This window comes from Heloderma suspectum, chromosome 15 (assembly GCF_057233095.1).
Source record: "Heloderma suspectum isolate Gila_16-S chromosome 15, 16-S_ref, whole genome shotgun sequence".
In the NCBI taxonomy this organism is placed as follows: domain Eukaryota; kingdom Metazoa; phylum Chordata; class Lepidosauria; order Squamata; family Helodermatidae; genus Heloderma; species Heloderma suspectum.
In genome coordinates this window covers 7,002,718-7,013,791 of record NC_139472.1, presented here as the reverse complement: position 1 = coordinate 7,013,791, position 11,074 = coordinate 7,002,718, and the positions used below count along the sequence as shown (strand labels likewise).

Genomic DNA, 11,074 nt, shown 5'->3' with positions numbered 1-11,074 from the left:
AAAAAGTGTATTGTTGCTTTTTTTTGTTTTAAGGCATCCCCAACAACTATCCAAAAGCCAAATTGGGGTCAGTCATCTGCCAGGGATGGATCACTAGAAAACAGGCACGGTTGGAATGTGCGAATGAACCAAATGTTTGTCTCCAGCCAAAGGTTTCTCTGACCACATGAGCCCGTCAGCAGTGTGACTTATTCCAAAACGCTGCTGGGATTGCATTTCTTTCGTTATTGCTCAATCTGGCCTGTTGCACAGAGTGACCGGATTGGCAGCAACCTCTTTTTCAGCAGCAGCAAAACGACACTTGAAAGCCAAGCCACGGAATGGGAACTCCTACATGCAGAGCATGTGTCACTCCACGGAGCATGTCTTCTGCTAGCCCACGCTGTCCTTAAGACAGTTTGCTGGTAGATCCGGGGCCTTGAATGGAGAAAGGGCAAGTAGAGCCACACAGACAGCATGCGGGGCTTGGGAAAGTTCAAAGAGCATTATGGGGCTGTAAAGTATATTGCTGGGCTGTAAAGTGTATTGTTACGTATCTCAGTGAAGGCGTATTTATACAGATACACAACGCATGTTCTTTCTCTTTGGGGTGATCTCTGTCCATCACTACAAACAGAACAAACCAGAGATCTGGGAACATAACCTTTAAAATGAGGACCGAGGAAGATCAAGGCCAGGAAACCTGCGAAGCCAGGAAGGGGGTGAGTGTGTGACTTATCACTGTATTTCGGGGGATATGGGATGGGGAGAAATAGGGCAAAACTCTTACAACTTTGCCAAATGTAGCACGGAGAGCAGTTTCTGTTTCAGCTGGTCCTTGAAGACCTCTTAAGGTTTGGGTTGGAGGTGGCACGGTCACTGCGGCGTAGAAATTAACTGGTGGCTTGATTAAGAATATTTTTATATACCACCTTTCCACAAATGTCACAAGGCTGTGTGCAACAATTAAAATAAAAACAAGGAACCCATATTAAAACAGCAACATCACAATGTTAAAGTCACTACTCCCAATTTTCAAAGTCCAGATTTGAGGGTTTGGGAACTGCATCCCTTTGTTGCAAAACTTGGATCCCACTGGTACGAGGGTCTTTACAACCTGGCTAGTCCATGGATGGATGCTAGTGTCTGTAGAAAACTGCTGGCGTTACAGAAAAGGAGACAACGGTGCAGATAAGGGGCTGAGCAGAAAGCTGGAGGAACCAGCATCATGCAAGTCTTGAAGTGTGCTCCAGAAAGCTTTGCAAAAGATGCGGTGGCAAAACACTAACCATGCCTGGCTACACGCAACTCTGAGAGGTTTGCTCTCCGCATCCTCTACGGCATTGCTAATGATTTGGGGCACAGCTTTCAGACCCACATTTCAGGCATCTAGCATGGCAAATACATCTTGGCAGACCTGGTGTCAAGGGTAGGCATGGTCAGGCTACCTGCCGAGGGCCCACACCCCAGCAGCCCCCCAGAATTGCTCCTCCTCTTCACCACTGCAGCCTGCTTGCTCCCCTGCCTCTTGCTCTGGCCCTGACAGCGGCGGTGGCGAGAAAGAGAAGCAGGAGATGCCACAGCCTCCTTGCTCCTTTTCCTCACCATTGCTCCCACTTGCTGCCTTGACAGGCAGAGCCAGGGAGCAAGGAGGCTGCGGCATCTCCTCTTCCTCCTCAGCTGCCCGGACCAGAGCGAGAGGCAGGTGAACAAGCAGGTTGCAGTGGTGAAGAGGAGCAGCAATTCCAGTGGGCTCTTGTCAGTGGGCCCCTGCTGGGGTGTGGGCCCTTGGCAGGTGCTCGACCAGGCCTACCCTTGACGCCGGCCCTATGTACCACATAAAAACCCTGAAACTCCTGCCCTAACAGTAGATCAGTATTATTATGCCCGTACTGCAGATGGGAGGACTGAGGCAGAGAGACAGTGGCTTGCCTCAGGCCATCCTTGCAAGTTCATGACCGGGGTGAGATTTGAATCAGGGTCTCTCTTAGCTAGCCTAGACCAGTTCCCAAATGCTTGCCCTCAGCACATGAGGCTCAAGACACTCCCTGAAATAATGGCAGCAGACTGACCCCTTGGATCACTCCTCTGTCTTCTTGCCCGCAGAGAATGACGCCCGTGCTCGCCCTGGTGACACTGGTCGCTGCCTTTGGGTCGTCTTTCCAATACGGGTACAACGTCTCGGTGATCAACTCTCCAGCTCCGGTAGGTTGAGAGTGGAGCCGAACTGTTCCATGCATATTATGGTGTATTTTGTGGTTTCAACTGTTGTGAACTGCCCAGAGAGCTTCGGCTATTGGGCAGTATAGAAATGTAATAAATAGAAATAAAATTCTTATTATTACTATTATTGAAAACTATAAAATGCAAAATTTAAAAAGACAGATAAAGCTTTTATGTTCCAATGATTTTTTCCAGAATGCTGATCTTGTCTTATCTTTGCTGTAATGGTATTTATTGTCTCTTTCACATTTTATACAGTGCTTTATTATGGTTTGATATTCTATTATTTATTTAGGTTTATTTAAAATATTTCTAGGCTGCCTTTCAAGGCAGGAGGCCTCCTTAAGTGGCTTACAGCCATAGAATTCATAGTAATAATAAAGTCCTACAGCAATAAAACAGCCAACATTCATAAAAACAACTGAAAAAAGAATTGCTTGTATATTGCTTAGAAATTTCTTTTTAATATATGCAGTTCATAAATGTTGGAAGGAAGGAAGGATGGAAGGAAGGAAAGAAAGACGTAATCCAGTGGCTGTTGGAGAAACAAATGAGACCATTATCACCATACAGAATGTTTCCTATAACATTGTTAGCGGATGTTACAACAGCTGTGCTGACTGGGGATATTGGAAATTGTAGTCCAACCCCTGTGGAAGGCCCTGGGTTAGGGAAGGTTGCTCTGAGCATTTTTGCACCCTCTTTCAGCATCTGCCAGGGCCAAAGTCCACTGGTGTGCAAACTCTGCACACATGAGGGGTGGTGGGCGGGTTAAGCACCTTTTAAAACTGACTGCTGACCTGCAGGGAGAACCCGCATGAAGTACTTTGCCTGTAGCATTAGCCTGATTAAATCAGACTCAAGGTTGTTATCATAGGGTTATTTCACCTGCAAACGGAAATCGCTATCTACAGGATTGTGTGAGATCCCGTCAGGGGTGTAGCTCAGAGCTAAAGCACTTAAGAACGTCAGAAGAGCCACGCTGGATCAGACCGAGGGTCCATCTCATCCAGCATTCCGTTCACACAGCGGCCAACCAGCTGCCTGTGCAAACCCCCAAGTAGGACACGAGTGCAACAGCACCGTCCTGCTCGTGTTCCCCAGTATACTGCCTCTGATGCTGGGGGTAGCATATAGCCCTCAGGACTAGTAGCCACTGATAGCCTTGCATGAGTCCCAGATTTGATCTGCAGCATCTCTAGTTAAAAGGCCTTGGGTCACAGGCAGTGGTGTAGTGGAGCCAGGGCTCACAGGGACGCTTTTCGATTCACAGGGTCATTGACGTCATCAGCCACCCCCCTCAGAATTCCCCCTGAGCTTAGCTGCAATCCTTATTGCTATTATTTACGTTTCCGTACCGCCTCATAGCCGAAGCTCTCTGGGCAGTTTACGAAGATTAAAACCCATTGAAAGATACAGTATACAACGTTTACAAAATATTTACATAAAAGCACACAGACGGTACACACAGAGACAACATATATCTAAAAACAACTTGAAGCAGTCAACCATAAGGCAAACCCAGGACCTGATTAAAACTCATCTGTGCTGCCAAATGCCCAAGAAAAGAGAAAGATCTTAACCTGGCACCGAAAAGATAACAATGTTGGCGCCAGGCGGGCCTCCAGATCATTCCACAATTGGGGGACCACCACCAAGAAGGCCCTTGTTGCCGCCTTCCGGGCCACCCTCAGAGGAGGCATCCAGAGGAGGACCTTGGATGCTGAATGTGAGCCACGTAGCTGGGGGCAAATGAATTTTCCCAGCAGCAATGTATTTTTCCCTGTTGTAATGCATAGTATTTCGGGGTGGCTTAATCTTGAATGGGCAATCAAGGCCCAATAACTTCACAAAAGCCTCGCTCCTGGTGGAGAGGAAATTGCTAGAGCTTTTTGTTTGTTTGTTTTTTACATGGATCAGCACAGCTGCCTGCATTTTTGGATGCTCCTTGGGGGTGGGGTGGCTATGGTGACTGTCATGTTGAGCGCCTGCACTTCAAAAGTTCCCAGTCCACCACTGGTCACAAAAATCTGGGAAAGATTTTTGCCTGAGTCCTCCAGCAGCTGCTTTGACTTGGAGAAGACCATACTGGGTTAGACATAACTAGACGTAGATCTGATATAAGAGAGCTCCTTCGCTGGCGGATCGACAGCTCAGTGGGAGAGCACAGACTTTGCGTGCAGGGTTTCCCAGAATGTCCAGTCTCCAGTTTAGAAAAGGACTGGAGGAAGGATGGCTGTGGAAGACCCTTGCCTGAGATATAGAGTGCTATTGCCAGTAAGATTAATTGGTACTAACCTAGATGGACCCAGTGGAGGCTGGTGACTTTGATTCTGGTGGGGGCTGTGAATCCATTCTGGGTTTCAGTCAGAACCAGCCAGAGCTCTACAGGAGCTATCCAAAGTGCTGAGCCCTTCCCCAGACTGGGTTCAGCACCTTGGATTGCACCTTTAGAGTTCTGGCTGCTCCTGACTAAAACCCAGAATGTTTTTATACAGCCCCACTGGAATCTAAGCCACCATCCTCCACTGCCAATCACACAGCTCTATACCAGAGATAATATATATTTATTTATTTAAAGTATTTTTTATCCCACTCCTCAGCTGAAAAAAGTCTCAGTACGACAAGACCATCCCTGCTCGTGGGCTTTCAATCTCAAAAAGATATGACACCCAAGGAAAAAGGGATAGGGAGGGAAGAGGAAAGAACCAGAGTTTCAGCAGAGTTGGTGAAATTCTCCTGCTTATCCCTCTCGTCTCCCCAGGGGGTGGGGGGAGTCTAACCGGAGCCGGCCCTGATGAATAAGAAACCTTGATACTGCTTAGATCAGCATTTCCAGATGCTTTGAACTTCAACTCCCAGGGCATCATCTGAAGGCACATCAGGCAGCCACCTTGCTGAAGCTGAGCAGGTCTGGGTCTGGCCAGTGCTTGGAGGGGAGACCACCTGGGAACCACGTGCCGCCACCTTGAGTTCCATGAGGGAAGAAAGGTGGGATATAAATGTAATCAATCAATCAATCAATAACTCCCATCAGCCCCAGTCAGCATGGTCAGGAATGCTGGGAATTGTAGTCCAAAATATCTGTAGGGCCTCAGGTCAGAGAGGCCTGACTTAGATCATCAATCTGTTGTTAACAAGCCTCTGGTGTTTGCCTCCTCCCAGTTCATGCAAAGTTTCTACAACAAAACCTACAACGAAAGGTACGGCGAGTTCATGGACAGCGAATTAATGATGGCCCTCTGGTCCCTTTCGGTGTCTTTCTTCCCACTCGGAGGCTTGTTTGGGTCACTTATGGTTGGCCCCATGGTGAACAAGTGGGGCAGGTAATTACAAAAACATAAACCTTCTGTTTAACAATGGGAACGTTTGCTTGGTATTAATGCACAGGGTGTGATGTCTTGTGGTGAAGAGCAGTCGTCTCCAGCCCAGCACCCTTCAGTGGTGCTGGACTACAAGTCCCATCACTCCCAGCCAGTGTGTCTGGGGTTGATGGGCATTATAGTACATCACATCTGGAGGGTGCCAGGATTGGGGAACAGCTGGTGTAATAGTTCAGGAGAATCCCAAGTTCAAATCCCCACCCAACCATTGAAGCTCGCCGAGTGCCCTTGGGTGACTTGCTATCTCCCAGCCTGACCTACCTCATAGGGTTGTTGTGAGGATTAAAATGGGAAGAGGGGGAGGATCATGTTACCTGCCTTTTATTTATTTTATCTATTGCATTTATATCCCGCCTTTCCCCCTCCTGCAAAGAACCCAAGGCAGCTTTCATGGTCCTCCAAGGAGCCCTGAGCCCCTTGGGGGGGAAAGCAGGACAGTGAGCAAGGCTTCCTCCAAACAAGGCTTTCTCTGCAGATCTCAAGGGCCGATGCGGGGGGTGTATACGTGCACACATTCCCCTATCTATACAGGGGCAGATGGTTTGGAGGTATGCTGGCCTGAGTTGTTTCGGGCTTTGAATGCCAGCAACAAAACCTTGGCCTTGGCTCAGTATCTCGTAGCCAGTGCAGCTCTTTTAACACAGGAGCCATTTACGCACCACTGGGCGCTCCACAGAGCATTCTTGCTGCTGCATGCTTTGCCAGCTGCAGCTTCTGAACCAGGCACAGGGGCAGCCCCAGCTCGAGCGCGTTACTGCACTCCCCTCACTTCCTTTCCAGAAAGGGCACCTTACTGATCAACAACGTCTTCTCCATCATCCCCGCCATCCTCATGGGAAGCGCCAAAGCGGCAAAGACCTTTGAAGTGATCATCATTTGCCGCATCATCATCGGGATATGTGCAGGTGAGGCGAGCTGTTGGAGGAGGGCATGTCGCTCCCGGGTAGAGCACCTGCTTTGCGTGCAGAAGGTCACGGGTTCAAGCCCTGGCATCTCCAGTAAGGGTAGGCATGGTTGGGCGCCTGCCAAGGGCCCACCCCCCAGCAGGGGCCTACTGACAAGATCCCCCTGGAGTTGCCCCTCCTCTTCCCATTTGCAATGTCCTCGTTCCCCTGCCTCTCGCTCTGGCCCAGATGACGGTGGTGGCGAGGAGGAGGAGCAGGAGATGCCGCGGCCTCCTTGCTCCCGGGCTCTCTGCCTGTCCAGCAAGCGAGGGGTAGCCATGAGGAGGAGGAGGAAGAGCAGCTGGCAGCCATGGTGGTGAGAGGTAGATTCACTGAGCAGGGGGCACTGAGGGCCCTCCAAAGCCTGGATCTGCCACTGCTTGATTCCACCTGTTTTACTCTGGAAAAGTCTAGAAATGAATGAAAGTAGTGACCAACGTAGTATAAGACACCATATATGTATTTTTAAAGAATTGCAGTGCTTTGGATCCTAACTAGGCTTCTGTGAACTGAGATGGCCCATCCATTTATGGGTGGGATGGAGATCTGGCAGAGGGCCCCACCAGCAGGTGGATGGGAGGCAGGGCCCGTGTTGAGGGTAGGCATGATGGGGCACCTGCCGAAGTGTCCACACCCCAGCAGGTCTGCTCTGACCAGACTTGCTCCTCCCGACCACCACAGTTGTCTGAGCAGATCAAGAGGCAGCTCAAGAAGCAGGTTGCGTTGGTGAAGAGGAGGGGCAAGTCCAGGAGCTCTTATCAGTGGGCCCCCACTGGAGGTGGTGGTGCCCTCAACAAGTGCCCAACCATCCCTACCCTTGGCACTGACCCTGGTGCTTTCAGAGGAGGTGCACAAAGGTGTCTTAGCAGCTTGTGGGGCTGGAACCTACCCCCTGCACGCTAGGGGACACGACAAGGATCCTTGTGATATCCATTGGATGCCTAGCCTTGGCTCCAGCCTTGTGGGCAGGCCGATACTGGGGAAGGTGGTCCTTCAGATAACCTGGTGCCAGGGAACTCCATGCCTTCATGCCGACAGAGTATCCTGCTCGGGAGAATCCCAAGGAGGGGGAACAAACCCCCAAACAGTGCTAAGTGACAATCATGGAGTGTTACGTGCCAGTTGGGAGAGAAGAATGCACAAATGTGAGGGTTGGAACCACGAATAGGAGCGGTCCTCTATGGGTTGAGAATGCACTGCAACGTTTTATTGCAGGTCCCGCATGTATCTAGACTTCTAAGATATTTGTCTTTTCTTTTAAATCAGGCCTCTCTTCCAACGTTGTCCCCATGTACCTTGGAGAGATGTCTCCCAAAAACCTTAGGGGTGCCGTTGGGGTGATGCCACAGCTCTTCATCACCTTTGGGATCCTGGCTGCTCAGATTCTGGGCATGCGGATGATCCTGGGAAGCGCTGAAGGTAAATCAGAAATGAAAGCCTTTGTACTGGGATATCATGAAATAGTCGCAGAGTATCCACCTTCACACAATAGTCACAGAATATTTACCTTTTGCAGAATATCCACCTTCATGGACTAGTTGCAGAATATCTATCTTTGCGGAATAGTTGCAGAGTATCCATCGTTGCAGAACAGTTGCAGAATATCCATCTTTGCGGAACAGTTGCAGAATATCCATCTTTGCGGAATAGTTGCAGAGTATCCATCATTGCAGAACAGTTGCAGAGTATCCACCTTTGCAGAAAGTTGCAGAATATCCATCTTCGTGTGCATAGTGACATTCTCTTTTTTTCTCTTGTTGCAGGCTGGCCGATACTGTTGGGTCTAACTGGGGTCCCTGCAGCATTACAGCTAATCCTGCTGCCCTTTTTCCCTGAGAGTCCCAGGTACCTGCTGATCCAGAAGGGAGATGAAGAGAGCGCCAGGGCAGGTACTATACCGGCTATATACAACAAAGTGGCACCTTAAAGACTTAACACATGTATTCTGGCATAAGCTTTCGTGGACACTGTCCAGTTCATTAGATGCATGAAGCATTAACCTCAAATTGTCCATTCGCAAAATGTTCTTGGCTGATATCACAGACATCACTGCAGTGGTGAGCTGATTAACAAACGTAGTGTGATTTAAAAAACACCGTTGTCCTTATTCAAACCAGAGCAAATAGAGTTGAATTTCTAGATGATTGTAATTCTGTAATTCCTGAAAACAGTTTTACTGACCCACATCTGTATTTTGATTAACCTCAGGTTACTCAGGAAATGTAGACGTGTGTTCCTTCTATGAGTGGAATATAATAGGATAGGAGTAATGCAGAGATTTTAATGTATACTAAAAAACCTGAGAGACAAAAGCTGCTTCCAGATGAGGCTTTTATCCAATTGCCCTGCTTCATCCACGGAATTTTACGGGAAGTTCTAGATGCCATCATCTTCCACTTGTAACCCTCCAGCGTTTCCCCATTGCTTCTTCCACCTTTTTTTTACTTTAGAAAATCACTAAAGGAGGGGGGGAAATGGAATAGCTGCACAATGACTTCTAATTCGTAGCTTTAGGAGCTGACTGTCTGGAAGCACCCAAAACATTTTTACAGATATTTTGCTTTCCTTTTAGTCTTTCAGCTTTCATGATGTGGTGCCCTCCAGATGTTTTGGACTCTTATTAATTCTTTGTTTCTTTGTTTGTTTCTATGCCATGCAATAGCCAAAGCTCTCTGGGCAGTTCACAAAAAGTACACATCATACTCCCAAGATAATAAAAACATGATATAAAAGCTCTAACACAGACAATTCAAAACAATTTAAATGGCTAAAACATTGACAGCAAGATAAGATGGGACTACAGCTCCCATCAGCCTCAAACAGCATGGCCAGTGGTCCATGATGATGGATATTGTAGTGTAAAACATCTGGAAGGCAACTGGTTTGGGAAAGCTGCTATAGACATAAAAACAAGTAGAGTAAGACATAGAGTGTGGATTACAACACAACAAACAAACCAGAACGATTAGAAGGAGCTTAATTTTATCTCCAGATCTTATCACAGCTGCTATAAACTGCCCCTAGAGAGAGTCTGGGTGAGGTCAGGTGAGGTGCACAGACATTACTTTTCCTGTTGCATCCTGTCTCTATATTGAACTCTTGACGTGCTATATTTTCTCATGACTAAGCTGAAATCATAAAAATTAAAAGATGCCTCTAGCACAGCGTTTCGGCATGATGGGAGTTGTAGTCTGACACACTTGTAGGTTGCTAAGTTGGGGTGCTAGCATTTTTTAACAGATCTTCCTGAACTATTTTTGACTTTATTAAAGTTCCATTAATTACTCATGACCTCAGGCAATGTTTGCATTTTATACCTTGATCTAAAACTTCCCTAAATGAGACTTAGAATTAACTTCTTGTAATCTTGCAACATGGCTGGCTGGAGAATGCTGGGAGTTGCAGGACTGTTTTCTGTTTAAACATGTATAGGATCGCACCCTTACCAACTCCTATCTTATCTAGGGCATTGTGACTTTTTAAGCCTACAAACATACAGGTCGACATTAGTGGGAAAAGGTTACTAAGCACAAGATTGCTAGGCCAAGGCTGAATAAGGCAAAAGTTTAAGAGGGCAAACATCAGGGGTGCAGAAATCTGGGGTCCCAATCCAGCCCTCTGTGGTATCCCAGATGGCCACACCCCCTTCTCTTGGTCCCACCCCTTTTTCTGCACTGGTCCATTTGGTGGGTTCCCGGCTTTTGAACATTTCCCCCCATTCTAATTGGTTGAAATGCCTCTCCTAAGGTTTCGTTATGGGCAGGGCAGCAAGACCTTTAAGCTACAATATGCTGGTATTTTGGGTTTGTTGGTCCCTCCCCTTTTTCCTTCAGCCCCACCTCCTTTGCCTTGCCCTGCTTTAAGGTAAAACATGCTGGTAATTTTGACCTAGCCCCCTTTGAGAATACACCCTCCCCCAGAGCTTCTCCAAAATGGAATTCAGCCCTCAGGCTGAAAGAGGTTCTGCACTCCTGGCAAAGATGAATGAAACGCACATTTTTCTTCAGTATCTTTTACACAGCCTTATGCTAAAGAAAACCATTGATCAATCTGCAGTCATGCAAGCAGTTTCAAAGGTTCCATCCAAATTCCCCAGCCAGCCTACTGAAAAGCCTTTTTAACTGGGAATGCTTGGGATCGAACCTGGGGCCTTCTGTGTACAAGGCATTTGCTCTTCCACTGAGCCAACAGACCCTGTAGGAAATTGCCTCTTCATTTTGCAACCCTTGCTTTAGCTGTTTGCATCAACAGCTCACTAACCACAATGTGTTAAGAACTCAAAACATCTCTGTACCTGACGCGTCTAGGGATCTCTGGTTGCATCTTATTCAGCAAAAACCTTTTTGTGTGTATTGGACACCAGAACGTCTTTTTAATAAGGGTTTGTCTAAGTCAGCTAATTGTTGGGAGGTGTAACACACCTAATGCTTCTTTTAAGCATATGCTTTGGCAATGCCCGGTAGTTGCCTCTTTTGGGAAGGTGGTCATTACACGGATAAGTTTTGTATCTGAATACCCCTTAATGTTTCCTGATGTACGTGCTCT

At 47.6% G+C, this 11,074-nt stretch overlaps 1 protein-coding gene across 1 annotated transcript in view; it reads left to right on the top strand.

Annotated features, from left to right (window-relative positions):
- Positions 1-276: 276 nt before the first annotated feature.
- Positions 277-11,074, top strand: part of LOC146335252 (solute carrier family 2, facilitated glucose transporter member 5-like) — a 22,601-nt gene continuing 11,803 nt past the window's right edge. Inside the window, exons 1-7 of the mRNA XM_084822335.1 lie at positions 277-433; positions 617-701; positions 2,086-2,184; positions 5,368-5,528; positions 6,366-6,490; positions 7,796-7,948; positions 8,293-8,418. Of these exons, the coding sequence (XP_084678461.1) occupies positions 423-433; positions 617-701; positions 2,086-2,184; positions 5,368-5,528; positions 6,366-6,490; positions 7,796-7,948; positions 8,293-8,418 (760 nt within the window). The 5' untranslated portion in view covers positions 277-422. The remainder of the gene's footprint in view (positions 434-616; positions 702-2,085; positions 2,185-5,367; positions 5,529-6,365; positions 6,491-7,795; positions 7,949-8,292; positions 8,419-11,074) is intronic.